Here is an 18653-nt window from a genome sequence, read left to right as displayed (position 1 = left end):
TTCAAATTTTAATTTCAAAATGTTTCACTTTGACTTCATTTGAAATGGAAGTTCAATTTCAAATTTGGCCAATTAAAACAAACAAACAAACAAAAACAAACCAGCAATTCAGGTGAAAAACATCCAGAACAGATTAATCAAAATGAAAACAACGATTTTCTTTTTTGTTTGTTTGTTTGTTTTTTGTTTTGAGTGGATTGAATGCATTTTGGTTGACCCAAAATGAATGGAAAAACCAATAAAAAAAAATGATAATATGGAATTGACTCAAAATGTTTGTTAATTCAAAGCACTTTTTTTTTTAGTTTTTTTTTTTTTAATTTGATGACCACACTTTAGAAAAATTCATTTTCCTTTGAATCAAAACAAATTTTTTCTTCTATTTGGACCTCAAATTGGAAAAAAAAAATTCATTCAGCGCTGCTTATTACATTGATAGCTAAGCTCCAAAAAGTCTCTCACAAATTTTTGGCATAACTGGAAACAGAAGCTAGGTCTCCTGACTGAGTGTCTTGTGTTTTCATAACAGGACTATCCTTCCTCCCAAAAGATGTGGATGAAGGGAAGGGGAAATTGAGACCCACACAAACAAAGAAAAATGGATATCGGGACCTGAAGGGCTTTTCATTGTTTTCATTAAATCCATGGGTGGAACCAAAAAAATTTGAAAAAAGGAAGGACTTAGCTGCCGTAAAGTCCAGCTAAAAAGACTGTTCTGAAACTTTAGCTCTGATAAGGTTTGCAAAATGTCAAAGTAATCATTTTTCATTAAACACAGTTTCCTAAAAAGAGAGAGACTGCCTCCCAAACCACTTAACAAGCTTGACAAATGCTCAGATATTGTCCTAAGGGAAAACAAAGGATTCAGCAACAAGAAAAACAATACCGTCCTATAAAAGTGTGCTGTCATGTCTCTGTGTTACAGAAACATCACTTTTCATATCTCAAAGCATTAGAGAATTTTCTTTGAAAGTACAGTGTTTTCAACAGCAACTTTTCTATGCCGCCAGCATTCTACCCTTGCTTGTGGACCACTCAGTTCAGGCACTGAGATCAATGCCTAGAGGCTAGAGTTAAGGAGCTGGGGATGAGAAGGATTTCTGCTTGAGGTGAGAGATTGGAATCAGACAGGAGATCTACTCTGACCAAACTCCTATGAGGATTCAGAGAAGAGCTACACAGGTGGTTTGTCACACAGTCGTTCCTCTCGAGCCCTGATTTTAGAGTCAGCTGGAAGCTGGGGAATATGGAAGGAAGGGAATGCTAGTCAAAAGAAGCCAGAGCTGAAAAGCAACAACAGAGAAACTGTGTTTCAACCTCCTATGGCTTATGACTCTCTCGTTACCATGACCCGTATAAGAAAGTCTGCTCCCTATACATCATGATCCCCCAAATTTGTCACCTGCCACCTATCTGCTCAGTTCCATTCCTCCCTGGCATCCCCACATCCCAGTTCACCCCCATCCACCACATAGTGGTTCAACTCCATTCCCCACACACATCTCTGCTCACTCCCTCAAACCCCACGTAACCATGTTAACCCCTGTTTCTCACAACCCCAGCACCCTCACAGCCCCAGTTTCCACAAGACTTCCTTCATAACCCCAATCCTCTTACACCATGCCACTGTGCATAGGCTAACTCCCTTCTCATATCACGCAGCCTGCAATGCCCCCCACCGTACCATCCCAGAGCCCCACTGTGATGGATTAGTATCTGTCCGTATGCCTGTATCAACCTGCAAACTCCACTCTGATTCTTGAATGTTATTTTTGACTGAAAACGGTGCTGTAGCTTCCATCTTGAGGTGTTAGGAGGTGTTAGGAGAAATCTTTATGCTTAGCGGAGGGGCTCACAATGGGAAAGCCATCAAAAGCCCTCAACCTCAATGATCCTCCATTCAAATGGGTCCACCCAGAACAATGGGCTGCAGTCCAGGGGAAAGCTTTTCCCAGTTTAGACCTGAGGGAGGAAAGATAGTGGGTAGGAGTTGAACACCTAATCACCTGACAGGGTTTTTAAAGCTGCTTGGCAGAGTCACCTGATAGAGGGGACCGATACTTTATTTAAGGGCCAATACTTCTTGAGTCAGGGCTGTCCCATCAGCCAGCCATCAGCTAACAACAGGATGGCTGAACAGAAAGAGTAGAGTGCAAGAGGGTCCTGAAATCCTGAAAGGACACTAACCCAAACGGCTCTCAGAGTGATGAGAATACTGGAAGAGGCGGATTTAATGTACTAGTGTTTATTTTGGTCTAGATCTGTAACTCTCGTGCTTTATCCATAAGTAACATATACTTTAACAGTTCCTTTGCAAAGTCTTGTTTTAACTGTCACAAGGTCCTTGAACGATTAAAGAGTAAACTAGAGTACCTGTGAGTGTGGAGCTCTGGGGATGAAATTCTTGAAGGGTCAGCACTGATCTTGGGCCTATGGCAGCTGAACTATGGGTTCTACATCCCAAGAAAGGGTACTAGACAGGGGGTCTGTACCCCAGAAGTGTCTCTTAAAAGCAGGATTTAGAGGCTGTGTCTGGATGCTGCTCAGACCCAGTAGGCTTAAAAGCTCCTGGGATCCAAAGGCTTGGTCCAATACAGCAGTTGGGTGTCTAGCCACAAGGGAGAGCTCAGCCAGGGCTGTAACACCCCCCTCCCCCCAGTTCAGGTGTCATCTGTTTCTTACCTTCAAAACTAGATAGTATTTTTCTCAAGAGTTTGTCTCATATGTTATTTTAGCAGATGTGTTTACAAGGACTGGACAGCTACCACTCCCGTAAGAAGTAGTGTAATTCATCTCTGGCCTGAATTTGGCTCTGGAAGTCTGGGGCCAAAATAAACTAAGTTACTCTCCAAAGCTTGAATCTCAGGCAATAGCAGGAGTTACAATGGGTAAAGTACCACCAGAATGACAAGTCAACTATTTTATCTCAGTGTTTCAAAGAAAAACTATTACAAACTGAATACTCTGCAAAGGCACTATGTAGTAAAGAAAAAGTTATATTGTTTTACCTCAGTTGCCTGAGGAATCAACAGATATGCATGGGGACTGACAGCAGTCATCTGAAGTTAGGGACTGTCACAGAGGAGTACACTCTACCTCCTGGGAAGATCATTTCACATACCCTGTAATATAGCAAGACTGCAGGCTCAGGGATTAGCATTACCATACCTGTTATAGCTATTTATCAGTCTTTCAAATCAAATGAAAGGTGCAGGTGACAAATTTTAAACAGTATTTAAACTTCTCACTGAAAAGATCCCTCAGTCAGAGATAAGTCAATGGAAGTCAGCTGAGATAAGCTAGACAGCCTTGAACTGCTTTTTAGCAGAGAAGATGCAGAAGAAATAAGTCCAACAGGGAAAAAATGAATTAATAAGATAGAAAAAGCTTAATCTAAACTGGAAGACTTTAGCAATAGTACATAGCTTTGAAATGAGCTAGAATTTTTTCAGGTTAGGCTCAGGCAGTTTATTAATTTGAGGGTTTCTAGTAGTTAAACTACGTTGAGGCCCTGGAGGGTGTGAATAAAAGGAAGTTGGAGACCTGGCACAATAGGCCAATTTTTCACAAGTCAGCCAGTACATAATTTTTAAAGGTCCAGAAATTACCTTTGCAATTTGAACAAATCAACAAAGGTAATGCGAGTAATATAATTTGGGTACATAAATATCAGAAACATGGTATTGATTAGAATGCTTCAGTGCCCATTCTAAAAACTAGTTTAAAAATGTATAAACTTTCCACCTAACAGTTTCAAAATAATGGAAAACAACTTAGCACCTTTCAAAAGTGTCATAAAAATGACAGATAATGAGACCAATCACATACATACATGAGCTGCTTGGACGACAATGAGCCCCCGGGAATCGTCTGCCCATAGTGCCAGTCAGCACATTACCAGATGCTGTCAGCTGTTTTCAAAGTACAAGATGGAAACATTTAACTGGGAGGAAAGAAAAGAACAAAACAAAACAAAAAGGTGAAGATTTAGTACAATGGCTTTATCTTTTTAATTAAAATGCTAATGACCTCCACAAATTTAGGGTAACTATGTTTATAAATTCTGCATAGTCATGTTGTCAGCAGAGATGAATTGTTGCACTACAGAAGTAGGGCAAATTTATCATTAGAGCTCAGTCTCAATTAATAAGCATACATAAATTTTACGGCAAATATCGATCTCACATGGCACCTATTTACAGTAATTTATTTTGGTTGATGTCACAGAAAGTGAAACCTAAGTTTCAAAAGAATTTTGCACACTAATTTTAAAACTAGTGGCACACCTCTGGCTAGTGACAATGATGTCTTAATTTTGATAGAGCAATTTCTGATCAATAATAAAACTTTTCATTTAATTTCATATTAGTTGATTATTTCTCTAAGACCATGGAATACAGCAGTTCTCTAAAATATTACACAGATGTTAGTCAAGCAAGAAAAGCAAAGCACAGATTAACATTCATTTTGGAAAGCAGAAATCTTGCTTCCAATACAATTCAAATGTTGCTGAAACTGACAAGTATTAATGTAAAACCCTTCAGTCTACAAATATACTTCCCAAAATACATAAGAAGCCCCTTTGCTTTGCTCATTAGCTCAAGATTTCCAACTCCTCTTCTACCTGTAGACTCTCCTCAGCCTACATGCATGTTCTTTATCTCTCAAGGTATCTGTCAATACCTACCCTCTCACAACTGCATAATTTTAAAAACAAAAAACAAAAATCCCTAAAAACCCAACCCCCTTTTTCCCCCCCTAAACTGGAGAACAGAATTCTGTCTCCCCACCAGTATGTCAGGAAATCTTTTGCTGTTTCAGGCTGCAGCTACATGCACTTACTGATTCCCAAAGGATACCTTGAGAGGCACCTTTGTTTAGTGTATAGGGCACAGAACTAGAGTTGGAGAGCCACTTTCATAAATCTCCATGCATGTCAGCACCCCAAGGAAACATAGTATCAATTACTTCCTGAATTAGATGAGCTCCCTTTGCTGGAGGTGCCTGTCAGTTCAGAGCAACTGTCTTTTCCCTTTGTGGTCCCTTGAAGCACCCAATTCTAGGCTCCTGGCTCCTCAGCAGTCACCTCTTTTGGGTAGTCCCATAGGGCTAGCTTGCCGTTATTATATTCACTGCTTTTCCATTATATTCAGCAGTAATGCAAGGTACCTACTCGCCATATCCTTTAAGACATTAGCTTCAGCAAGTTACAGAAGGCTTGAGGCCTCTGAACTATGTAAAGATTAACTTTAAACAGATAAATGGCTCAACGGAAAACCCCAAGTATCAGGGAGCTAAAATAGAGTGTTTAAGGAGAATTTCTAAGGAGATTCAACCACAGAAGTGTCATGGCAACAAACTGACATACACAACAGGTACACAAGCTACATCCACAGATACCTAACCACAAAAGGGTCAGGGTAATGAATTGACACATATAATAATGAGTTGAGATCACTGTTATACTAATCTATAGGAGAAGAACATTCCAACATTAATTAGCAAGGTGAGAAAATACAAATTAAGGAAAATGGGAATTCCTCACTGAATATGCATCAAACATAACGGCATCAGCATATCAGATTATGAAAGTTACATTCCCACCTTGGGGCAGTAGGAGAAAGATGTAGTCCTTGGGTGCTACTAGAATGATGGCCATTGGTGATGAAGGGGAAGGTGATGAGGAAGATGGTGGCTAACATTTCAGGTTGTTCTACAAGGGACGGTGTGAGTGCATGGATGTGCAGTTATACACTCTATCATATCTCTATCTACCTTACTGAGTTGGGGTGTTTATTAATTCATTTAGCACAGTCACAAACTAGTTGTAATTATAGAAGAGTTCCTATAGTGTGAGTGTTGTAACCGTGCACTCAGGGTTCCCAACTATATAATAATTTGAATAATACTGGGCCTGATCTTATAAGTTACCCCGCAGCCTTTTTGCACAAGCACATTTATTATTAAAGTGACAGCATTACAGAGAGAACACATTAAAACAATAAAAGAAACTACACACATACTAATAAGTTTACCAGAGACAGCCCCTTAACTCCAGAAGAGAGTCAGTCCTTCAAATACCACAAAGGGGGTTTTCTGTGGTTATAAGTTCATAACAGCTTTAGCTCAGAACAAGCACACAGACTAGGCAGATCAGCCTGTTTCTTTATGTAGATTGGGCCTTTGATCTTCAGATCTTGGGAACAGGTGATCAACAATGGCCCCCTCCTGAGGACAGAGCTTCAAAAGGTTGGTTTCTTCCATAAATGGGGGAGAGGGGTAGGAATTTGCATTCACCTCCTCCGAGATTTTTCCCTGGAAATACCCTTCACACGTATCATCCCAAAATACAATTCTGGTCTGCCACATAGTTCAGTATAGTTCTTTAATCAGCCAGGCCCAAAATAATACATAACTTTTGCATTTAATACAATGGAGTCAAATATACTGAAATTTAAGTCAATAAGATTTTTCAAGGATATTGTAGGAAATTGCTATATTTGACAATGCCCAGGAGGTCGTGTCAGGAAAATAAGGGCAGTTAAGCTTTATACAATTCATCAGTCATTCAAAATTATCCCAGTTGCAGATCAGCCCCTTTATACTATCTCTGAAGAAAAGCCACCATGAAGGCTGGGTATCTAACAACTCAAAAAACACTCTCAAAGATTCACAGCCACTTGCTAAAGGGATGCACATAAAGTGTACTGAGTAACTTGCCTCACTGGAGATGAAAATTGGAGAAAAGCTACTGAATAAATGGAGTTGCACCCACTTACACCAACAGAGGATTTGGACTGTAAAGAGGAAAGACATCAACAAGCAATAAAAAAAGTTTTATCTGAGAAGTTGTGTAACCTCTACATGTTGGCAAGGAAGAGTAAACCTTGTTCTTTTATTCATATTTAATCTACTCACAAAGAAAATATGACTTATATAGCTATTTTCTCTTCAGCATGTTCCGCACTGTAATATAGTTTCCTCTTCATCACTAAATGCTCCACAAAAACCTCCCTCCATGTGCTTCCAAGATTTCTATGGCTTACTCTCAGCTATTAATTCAGCCAACTAAGCCAAAAACTGATTAGCAAGACAAGGCTTGAATTTTTCCCCATTACCTCTGTAGATTTTATAAATATGTTAGAAATAAAACTTCAGAGAGAGTTAAGAACTACCAGACTTCACACAGCAGCCCACTGTATCAACTGTCAGAAGCAACTAAGAAGGATGACAAAAGCAACCCTTTAATAGATGCCACCAGAGATGATGCATCAAAACATGTGGTTTGAAGCCTTTTATAATTTAATTGATGGTTTTTACAGAACAGTTTATGACTGAAAGAAACAGAATTCATCTTCCTTCCCAAATACATTAACAACTCTTTCCCCTTCCTCAAATACTCAGTATGCTGGTCTTGGGTAGGAAATGCCCTCATGAAATGTCCACAGGTGATTATAACTAAATCCAAGAGATGGTAATAGTCAACAGCTCTGCAGGGATTATCCTTTTTTACTTTATATTTAATAACGTTATCTGGATACAGATGCTCACCCCTTCAGTATTTGCAATTTCTTTCCTTGACTAAAGAGAAACTTGCAGGGGGTTTGCATAATGGATAGAAAAGCGCAGTGTTTCTGTAGCTTTTATAAATATATCCTTGTCCTCTCCTAGAAAGCTGTAACTTTCTAAAACAATGCTACCTACTAAACCAGAAAAAATATCTGTAAGCATCTTTCAGCAGCAGTACATTAGAGATACTATTTTCTTTCCTTTCTCAGTGGCTGAAACAGCATCACAGAGGCTCTCTGTACCCTGCTCTAACAACAGCTTTAAAAACATGCTTAAACTGTACCACAGTTGAGCTAAACCAGAATGTGGTTTTCCTAACAGTATGGCCCCAACTGGGCCTAAACCATATTTAATTGGATTACAAATTGGAAAATTGGAGATCAAAGCTGTGAACAAAATATACACAGTGAACTCAATAGCTACAAGAACATGTATATTACGTGAGGACATGTACAGAGGATTCATTGGACTGTAATCTGAGATGTCACTAATTTTTACCTTAAAATGAAAACCACACTGATTTGTTGTAGTAACTCACAGAGCTAAATATAGGTATGCTAAATAACACATTAGAGAATGGAGTTGTTAAAAGATGCTATAAAATACTTATTACTGTTCAGTATGTCCATTAACCGGGATTTTTGCACAGGGAGCTACCATCTTAATGATTCTGCATATATAAAAACTACCAGGTTTTAAAACCCCAACGTAAACAGAGGAAGTTGAGTTTAAACAGGTTAGCTGCTCAAGGTGACCACCAGAGAGGATCCTAGGGTTTACCTCAACCAGCTTAGCTAATACACGCTGAAATATAACTTTCCCTGTCTACATTAGGGTGCTAAAACACGTTAGTTAAAACATGATTGCTAACATGTTTAAAAAATAAACACCTGTCCTATTCTACACAGCCCATGAAGCAAACCAAGGCAGGTTGGGAATAAAAACCTCAAATTGTCAAACAAGCCCAAGCAATGGCATATGTACTGCAGCAAGATGTCACTGAGCCTGCCCTGCTTCTGCTTCTTTGCTCCTTCACAAAACTAGTCAGAGACCTTTGGTTCCGTTACCACTGGTGCAAGTTTATTTACAAGTTGTGCTCCCACCACCACGTCTCAGATACAGCTTGCCTTCTTAGGAGTTCAACCCAGGAGGGACGAGCTTCCACTCCCCAGCTCTCTCCTTTCTCTTTCTGCTTCCTTCCCTTCAGCCCTTTATACAGCCCCAGGCTAGCTGGGCTGGCAGCTGCTTCTAATTGTCCAATTAGGTGCTGGTTTTCTCCTGCCAGCTCCAATTTACCTCCCTAAATGGGAGCTGGCGTGACAGGGGGCGGACTCAGCACCCTGTTGCATGTACCATTTTGCAGTACACAATTTAAGTGCACATGTGCATCTGAGGTGTATACATAAGCCCCAAGTTGAGCACACATTCAGTGGAACCTGCAAACCAAAGTAAGGCAATCATAATGTTATCAATTCTAATCTGCCTCATGATTGAATCAAGGTGGAAACTTCTTGGGTTTTTTGTGAATTCTTGTTTATTACGCTCCAAACACTATTATAAAAAGCCTTTGTAGTGACTTAAACTTCTCTATAAGAAGATGTAATTGTTAAGAGTATCTTTTATTACAGCTCCTCTTTAAGGAGTATATTGCTTTTGTTCTGGATGCCTAACAGATTATTTTCTAACCGTTCATGATGACCTTATCTCAGCTCTCTGGAAAGTGAATAAGTATTTTCAGGGGATGATGTTGACAGTAGTCATACAGCATAAGCAAGTACAGAAGACAACCAAAACGTACACAAGAAGTATCATTTTATGCTAGCCATGGAGGGGAGCACCTTAAGACAGCATGCACTTCACCTGTGTTTGCCAGTGTTTTACTAATAGCCTCAGTGACCAAGCAATTCACCACCAGTCATCACAGATAAAGATATAAATCAACTTGAAAGGAGTTCCCTTCCTCCTCCCCCACATTTCAGTTGGTGCTGTCATTGCTATTCCGAATCCTGTCCTCTTCATCAGCAGCCTCCTTTACATGGTCCCCATTTTTCGTTGCAGTTTTCTTATTTCTTCATTCCTCATTTACATTTTTCATGGCAGCAGCAAGAGAATTTCATTCCACTTCCACTGGCCTCTCAACGTTTGATTTGCTCAAGAAAAATGTATATCCAGGCTTTTCTTTCCATGTTTAATTCGGGGCCAAAATAGTACTAGTACCCAAATCTGCTGCTTAGGGCCAGATTTACTGCATGTGTAAGCGCTAGCAAGTCCACTGACATCAGTGGAGCGTGCCAGCAGTTAATTTGATCTTTAATAGTTACCACAGACTGACATTTTATGTCGTATGAATATAATAATCAGAGCACTGTGCCTAGAAGACTATTTTGCTCTTTGTCTAGTAATGCTTCCCATGAGACTTTCAGATATCACAGTGAATTCAGCATAATAACCTTGAAGTCTTTAAAACAGGGGTCAGCAACCTTAAAGGGCAGTGCTCAACCTTCCCCCACCCCTCTCCCAGTGTCGGCAGCGAGGGTGGTCTACAGCCCCGTTTCGGCAGCTGTGTCCACAGCGGGAGCAGTCTGCAGCCTCATTTTGGCAGCACTGTTGGCGGCGGGGGCAGCTCTGCAGCCCCCATTCCAGTGGCAGTGTCTGCAGCAGGGGCAGTCTGCAGCCCCCATTCCGGAGGCTGTGTCAGCAGCGAGCACAGAGCAGCACGGCTCTGGCCAGGGCGCCGCGTGCCGCTCAATGTTGGCGCGTGGGCCACTTTTGGCACATGTGCCGCAGGTTGCCGATCCCTACTTTAAAACATCATTTGAGGACTTCAGTAACTCAGCCAAAGGTCAGGGGTCTGTTACAGGAGTGGGTGGGCAAGGTTCTGTGGCCTTGAACATGTGATGGAAGTCTGCACTGTATAAGAAGCAGGACCCCTATTTACTACTGTGAAAGCAGGTTCTCTAACATGTCTATAGAGCAGGATATGGAGAAAATCAAAGACCACAGATGCCATGACCAAGCATGCATGAACATACAAATGCTGAGCATTAATGCATAAAACCACATTCTCTCATAATATGGCTTTAGGCTATCTGACAACCATAAGGAGCTACATGCAACTAATGTCACAGTGCAGTGTTCCAACTGGGATACCCGCCTGAGGAACCCATTTCCAACACACTCCAGACGTTCTATGAAGATTTACCATCCCATCATAAAAAATTTCACTAACCATGTTCCTTGTGTGTGCTTGTCACCAAATATTCATGTTACGGAGTGGAGGGAATGCCTTTCATTGCTTTACAAGCACACACCTGACCACAGGTTTTACAGAAGAATTGCTGTTCTGCATTACTAAACCGACTGTAGCAGAGATCTCAGGCAGTAAGAAAGCCATTTTAAATACTTCAGCCTGAGTCCTGGCTGTGCTACCATCCATACAAAAGTGTAAATATGCTTCCACTTAGCTCATCTCAGTTCCAATTCCACCTTTTCATATGCCAAAGCAGCACTTTCATGGCAATACTGCTGACTGTGAATTTAAACAATTAAACGTACCAAACTGGCCATCAAGAAATCATGCTGCAGATCTGTGGCCAAAAGTGTACAAGTATTTCATTCACAGTGGCCAGAGAGCAGAGGTCTCTCTCCAACCCATGCACCCAGGCTTTTTATTGACGGAAACAAAATGCTGTTGTCATGAGTCTGAAGTTTCTGAAAAGCTGTGATGCTTTGGGGATTCATCCAGACCAGTAAGGGGTTGTGTCACCACCTGCCTGTAACCCTGAGTGTTTCTGCACTGTGCAGCTTTGGCTCAGAGCCCAGACATCAGCAGCCTGCTCACAGCAAAATGGCCTCACCCTGAATTCCACCAGCCTGGTTACTACTTGCCAGGTAACACCAACAGCCCCTCCAGTCCCAAGTCCCCCCAAACCCGTCTCCCCACTTCCAATCCCTCTCACTGGATACTGACAGAAGTTAAGTTCTCTGCCTCCAGAGAGACAGATCCCATACCAGCCTGTTAGTTTAGCTGAGGACTACACCTTTCAGTTTAATGCACAGCACTGAGATGGCTTTGTTATAACAAGATTAAGTTTATTAGAGAATGGATAGTTAAGTGATAATAAGACACAAAAAACAAACAAAAACAAAAAACTGGCTTTCCAGTGACTAAGATTATAATTCGCTGAAAGTTAAGTTTATGTCTAAGCAAGTTTCTCACCTATAGTCAGTTCCAGCTACTCTTGGTTTTCAGGCCAAAAAGATCCAATTTTCATGAGCTCATAGGCACTGCTACACATTTGTCCCGTAGATGATGGATGCCAAGACAAGGCTGTTGTAGAGAAGCTAAATGAATTCTTTTCATCGGTCGTCACTGCAGAGGATGTGAGGGAGATTCCCACACCTGAGTCTTTCTTTTTAGGTGATAAATCCGAGGAACTCTCCCAGATTGAGGTATCAATAGAGGTCCTTTTGGAACAAATTGATAAATTAAACAGTAATAAGTCACCACGAACAGAGGGAATTAACTCCAGGGTTCTACAGAAACTCAAATATGAAATTGCAGAACTACTGTGGTATTTAACTTATCGCTTAAATCAGCTTCTGTATCAGATGAGTGAAGGATAGCTAATGTAACTCCAATGTTCTTTAAAAGGCTCCAGAAGCAATCCTGGCAATTACAGGAAAATAAGCCTAACTTCAGTACCACGCAAACTGGCTGAAACTATAGTCAAGAACAGAATTATCAGACACAGATGAACACAGTATGTTGCAGGAAGGTCAACAAGGCTTTTCTAAAGCAAAATCATGCCTCACCAATCTATTAGAATCTGGGAGAGAGGTGGGGGGGGTTAACAAACATGTGGACAAGGGTGATCCAGCAGATATAGTGTACTTGGACTTTCAGAAAGCGTTTGATTAAGTCCCTTCACCAAAGACTCTTAAGCAAAATAGGCAGTCACGGGATAAGAGTGAGAGTCCTCACATGGATCAGCAACTGGTTAAAAGATAGGCAAGAAAGAGCAGGAATGATTTGTCATTTTGCACAGTCAAGAGAGGTAGATAGCAGGTCCCCCAATGATCTGTACTGGGACCAGTGCTGTTCAACATATCCAGAAATGATCTGGAAAAAGGGATAAACAGTGAGGTAGCAAAGTTTGCAGAGGATACAAAATTCCTCAAAATAGTTAAGTTCAAAGCTGACTGAAGAGTTACAAAGGGATCTCACAAAAGTGGATGACTGGGCAACAAAATGGCAGATGAAATGCAAAATAGTGCACATTGGGAACTATGCATATAAAAGGATAGGGTCTAAATTAGCCGTTACCGCTCAAGAAAGATCTTGGAGTCACTGTGGATAGTTCTCTGAAAACATTGGCTCAGTGTAAAGCAGCAGTCAAAAAAATTAACAGAAAACATTCAGAAAGGGATAAATAAGACAGAAAATATCATAATGCCACTACATAAATCCATAGTACACCCGCACTTTGAATATACTGCATGCAGTTCTGTTTGCCCCATTTCAAAAAAAGATATATTAGCATTGGAAAAAGTTAAGAGAAGAACAACAAAAAATGCTTAGAGGTATGGAATAGCTTCCATATGAGGAGAGATTAAAAAGACCATGGCTGTTCAGTTTAGGAAGAGATGACTGAGGGCAGATATGACAGAGGTCTACAAAATCATGAATGGTGTGGAGAAAGTGAATAGAAAAGTGTTATTTCCCTTTTCACACGACACAAGAATCAGGGGGTCACACAATGAAATTAATAGGCAGCAGGTTTAAAACAAACAAAAAAGTATTTCTTCACACAATACATAGTCAACTTGTGGAACTCATTGCCAGGGGATGTTGCAAAGGCCAAAAGTATAACTCAGTTCAAACAAGAATTAGGTAATTTCCTGGAGGCTAGGTCTATCAATGGCTATTAGCCACAATGGTCAGGGATGCAACTCCATGCTCTAAACCTAAACCCAAACCTCGGACTGCCAGAAGCCAGAACTGGACAACAAGGGATTTATCATTTGATAAAGTGCCCTATTCTGATCATTTCCTCTGAAGCAACTGGCACAGGCCACTGTTGGAAAAAAGATACTGAGTTAGATGTACCACTGGTCTGAACCAGTATGGCCATTTTTATGTTCTTATGCCAAAATGGCTGTCTGCCTTTGCACATATTTTCCAAAATTTATTGTCTCTGTCTGAAGAAACAAGGAGGCTTTCTAGTAGTGCAGGCTCTATCCCCCATCATGAGCATTAAGTGGTCTTCCCCTTCCTGCCCATTTAGCTTGAAAGCTTTGTTTACCTTTTAGGAAGACGTACTTTTCATTATCCCCTGAGATGTTACCTGGCTCAGTTTACAGTGGAGACACAGGAAAGCTAGATAAACAACATTCCTTTGTCTAGGACAGGCTGGGTTTACACACAGCTTGCAAAACACCTTTTTAAGAATATATTTTCATCACACATCTATAATTCTTTATACACTCCTCATACATACATCATGCAATAATATTAATGACCAGTGTGTTACCAGTTTACATGCTACCTCACATGACACCTTTTAGATGCAGATTATGTTAACTGTGTATATGGACAATGAGTTGTCAGGCCTGATGTGAGTTATGTTATGATGTGCCCTTTGTCTGTTACCAGAGAGGAACTCTCGGGGTGACAGAAGGCCATGAATGAATCCTATTCATTATTTTTTACATGATGATTACTATCAATAGCTATTTTTTAAATTATTTCAATTTTTTTAAGTGTGCCTCTTTTGCTCAAGTTGCATATTTTCCTCTCCCCTTCAGCCTGTCAGGACTAACAACCAGAACTGGGTGAAATGTTTACAATGAACAGTAATTTCCCCTAAAATGGAATTTTTCACATCACCATAACTATTCACGTATTTAGGTTACATTTGACAAGTAGTTTCGTCTGAAAAATTTTTTAGAAAAAGTTGAAAGTTTACTTTTTCATTTAGAAACTGTGTGTTGTTTACATATTTTGCCAATTAAAAAAATTAAAAGGGTGAAATACACTAAAAAACTGTCAAATTAAAAAAACTTTTTTTTTTGAACTTCTAAAATTATTTGAACATCTAAAAAATTTTCAGTTCAAAGGAATATTAAAAAAAATCAATTTCAGTTCATATCAAAGTATCTTCCTGCCCATTTTTTTTTTGTTCAGTCTCTAAACTTAAAAAAAATCCATTATTCACTCAGCAACATTAACTGCCACCTTCGTAATCCACACGGGCTCTCCTAAAGTACCCTTTTCTTGAAAGCCTGGGAGAACACGGGAGCCTTGCCTATCAGTTATAAAGTTTTCCCTTCTCTCTAATTTGTCACATTCCTTTCTTCATCCTTATTTTCTGTGCCTCAAAGCAGATTTTTTTTAAAAAGTTCAATCTCAGATATTTTTACTCCATGATTAATTTCATTCACCTCTTCATTTATTTATAGGTCTATTTAACACCCCCTCCCCCCAAAGATATTTATTTTAAAACTTATTTCATTTAACTACTTTGTTTCATATTTAGCTATTCTGTCTATTGGCTGCCTTTATCTTTAACTAACAATACATATTCTTGTTTGGTTGCCTCCTCTTTTTCCATTTATAAGGAGAGCATCATGAAAACAAACTGGTCATTTTTTATTCCTTATCTTATTTCCAGACAAACTGTAGTCCATTGTGCTTTTTTTTTCCTTGAGATTCCCAGCAGCCATCTACAATGCTGGATTTTATCACTGTCTCCCGTTGGGCCTTGCTCACTAAGGGCTAATTCCTGCATTCGTTAATTCAGACAAATTTCATCAAAGATTCCTTAATGCTTCAAAATAGTCTTTCGTGAAATCTAATACTTTAGTGCTACTGCATTCTGTAGACCATTTCGTTGCTCAGCTGAATTCAAGTAGCTTGTCGTCACTGGTTCCATATCTCAAAACTAGATAATATACAGAATATATAATATATAATAATATAATATACAGAGGTTTAGCTTGTCAGTACAACAGCTGTTTTTCATGTTTTTTAAGGTTTTTTTAAATCCCATGATACAGACTTCATTTCATCAAAGTAAAAGAAAGTGCCAGTACAAGATTATAGATACTGAATTATGTTAAGACAAAGGCAAAAATATTGTCAGTTGAGGTTCTAGTGCCAGATACTCAGCTGATGTAAAACAGTGTTGTTTCATTCAGTTGAGTGCACCTATAACAACTGACACCACCTAAGGATCTGAATTCGACATTTTTTAGAACACACTGAGCTAGAAGCAAAGTTACACAAACAGCCTAAGGTTAAGACTGACAGAAGATATTTCAGAACATGTGGTCCATTGCTACATATGGTCCTCAGACTCTGGGCAGTAAGTAATACAAACCTATATGACAAAAAAATGGCCTGATCATCAGTTGTCTTGCATCATGCAAAATCACCTGCACCAGTGCAACGTGGATGCAAAATACCACTAAATCAAAAACTAGCGTTTTACACTCTCTTCACACTCACCTTGGACTGGTGTAAATGGCTAACAAGATGCAGGGCAACAGAGAATGAGCCCTATTGTATTTATTTTGCCCAACATAATATGAGCAACACACATGTTGTAGAAAGAGTGGAAATACAGCACTAAAATAGTAGTCTATTTGTAACGAACCACTTAACAGCATGTCCTGCAAAGCCTAGTCATAACAGGTTTGAGTAAAGGTTAGCACATTAGTTTTCACTCAGACTTTCTCTACTTGTGTATGTTGCTATTAAAGCCTTACAATTATTTTACATGTAGGAACATAAAATGAAGGTATCTGTAACAAGCATTTATCCTGTATTAGGGCACCTTTTTAAAAAAGTCACATATCTGGACATTAATTATTGCAGTGGCTTTTAGCGGTCCTGCCGTTGGCCCCCGCGCAATACAATAAGAGACAGCCCCCCTCTGCTGAAAATCTAAAACATCGGACTAGTCTGAAGTGTCCTGATTCAGCATTTTCTGTCCAGAGCACTTGTGTGGCAAGTCTGTTATGCCTTGTCAAAAGCTGACTTTCATCATTATATCTGACATACTTTCCGCTACTTAAAAAAACATGGACAATAGTGACAGTAGCAGAAGTGGCCAACACCACCTCCTCTTTCATATAGGACCACAACCTCATCTGCCCCTCTTTCTTCAGTTCTGTCTCCTGTCAATGGAACATTTGGCAACAGAGATTACTTTAAGGATATATTGCCAAAATCTAGAAAGTTACTTTCCTCTAGCTTTATTATCCAGATATAGTCATAGCTTTCCTTGGCACTCTGTCTAATTTCCCATCCATTATTCATGCTGTTGCTACCTCGAATTCCCACTACCCATAGACATTACCTAACAATCAATTGTGATTTCACTTGCAAGTTTGATATTTTCTTGGGTTCATTTTTGTAAAATTTGCTTTTCTTCCAAAGTTTCTCACTTGCCAAACAAAGCATTTAAACTTAATTTACAAGATGGACAGGTTTTGCAGAAAGTGGGTGGATAAAAGTGAGAATTAAGCAGTGGGGGCCTTCATTTGCATCTGCAAGATATGTTTCTTTTTCAATGAAAAAGGTTTCTAGTGTTGCATATACTTAAATCAATCAATTCGATTTTCATCACTTGACAGTTTATCACTGGAAAGGAAGGAAGGTCTGGAGGAAAGAAAAAAAGGATTAGACCAACAGGTACATTTTCAAACACACCTAAGTGACTTAGGAGCCTAAGTTTCTTTTTCAGAAGTGATGTAGGACATTAGGAGCCTAAATTCCATAGACTGTCAATGAGATGTAGGCTTCTAAAACATAGGGACCAAATCTGTAAAATGGAAATTTTGCTTTTGATTTTTTTGACTAGCTCTTCAGACATCTGTCTTTGCCTCCCTCCCCTAACATGGGTATTCCTCTAATGATGATGTTCTCCCATATTGATAAATTACTACAGTGCTCACAGAATCTAAATTAGGCCTGATCTACAGTCGGAAATTAAGTCAGTATAATTAGGGGTGTGAAAAATCGACTGAACGACACAATTAAACCAATCTAACCTCAGCTGTAGACAGCATTAGGTTGATGGGAGAATTCTCCCGCCAACACTTCTACCATCTTTTGGAGAGATGGATTATCTATGCCAATGGGAAAAGCCTTCCCAACAGCACAAATAGTTTCTTCACTGAAGCACTATAGCGGTGCAGCTGTGCTGGTGCAGTGTTTTAAGTGTAGACAAGCCCTGAGTTGGAAACAGCTTCTCAAGATTCCATTTTAACTTTAAAACTGAGCATGTGAATTGTGGCCCCCGTCTTTGCTTTAACTTGATTTTGAAAACACTTAGGGTGGGATTTTCAAAGAGGTCTAAAAGGATGTAGGTACCCAACTCCCAATAGATACTGAACGTTTAGCTCTCTTAGATCTTTAAAATTTCAGCCTAAAGCAATCTGCACCACTCATATACTATGGATTTCTGGAAACTTATGATATATAAACTGTGTGAATGGTTAAATTTAAACTAGATATTTAACCCAAAATGCCACTGAGCGATTGAGCTAATAACTTTTTTTTAGATGTCAGGAAAATAACCTGCTCTCTCGCTCTCTTCCTCCTTACCCCTCCAATAGATTTACTCCTTTCTTTTCTGAGAGTCTTGGTGGAAACACTATAGGCTAAAACCATTATTTCCATGGAAACCTTGTTCCTTGAGATCACAATAAAGGTGTTGAAAGAAATGTGCATTCAAGGACCTAATAAATAATAATGTTTTGTGTTTCTACTACATGTATTAGCCAAGGATTTCAAAACGGGACAGATCCTCAAGTGGTGCAGCTCCAATGAAGTCAACGAAGTTTTGCCAATTGAAGATCTGGCTCATGGGCCTGATTTACCACTGTGATATTCCATTCATGCCGCTGGGTGGTGGGTACTTGTCCAGATGACCAGAAGGAAAGGAGTCGTTGCTCCTTTAAGAACTCCCCTTTACAAGAGGTAGTGGAGGGGGAAGTTTACTGGGCAGAGCAGGGAAGAACAGGAAGCAGGAGCACTGACTGGGGGTGAGGGTAAAGAGTGACAATTGTACTAGGGC

The 18653-nt window shown here is 39.7% G+C and overlaps 1 protein-coding gene across 11 annotated transcripts in view; it reads right to left on the bottom strand.

Moving 5' to 3' along the window:
- The window catches only part of APBB2 (amyloid beta precursor protein binding family B member 2), a 317656-nt gene that overhangs the window by 179934 nt on the left and 119069 nt on the right, over positions 1–18653 (bottom strand). For 5 of the 11 annotated variants that reach the window (XM_067531218.1, XM_067531216.1, XM_067531220.1 and 2 more), the window contains one exon: positions 3833–3943. In XM_067531218.1, coding sequence (XP_067387319.1) covers positions 3833–3878 — 46 coding nt within the window. In that variant the 5' untranslated portion in view covers positions 3879–3943. Of the gene's footprint in view, positions 1–3008; positions 3123–3828; positions 3944–11788; positions 12037–18653 lie in introns of all 11 variants that reach the window. The other 6 variants (XM_067531229.1, XM_067531221.1, XM_067531226.1 and 3 more) reach the window with 3 other exon arrangements.

The sequence above is a fragment of the Emydura macquarii genome, unplaced genomic scaffold (assembly GCF_026122565.2).
Source record: "Emydura macquarii macquarii isolate MOO-44397 ecotype Brisbane River unplaced genomic scaffold, CSIRO-AGI_Emac_v2 contig_3128, whole genome shotgun sequence".
Classification (NCBI taxonomy): domain Eukaryota; kingdom Metazoa; phylum Chordata; order Testudines; family Chelidae; genus Emydura; species Emydura macquarii.
The sequence above is the reverse complement of the archived record's forward strand: the minus strand, read 5'-3'. Positions and strand labels throughout refer to the sequence as shown.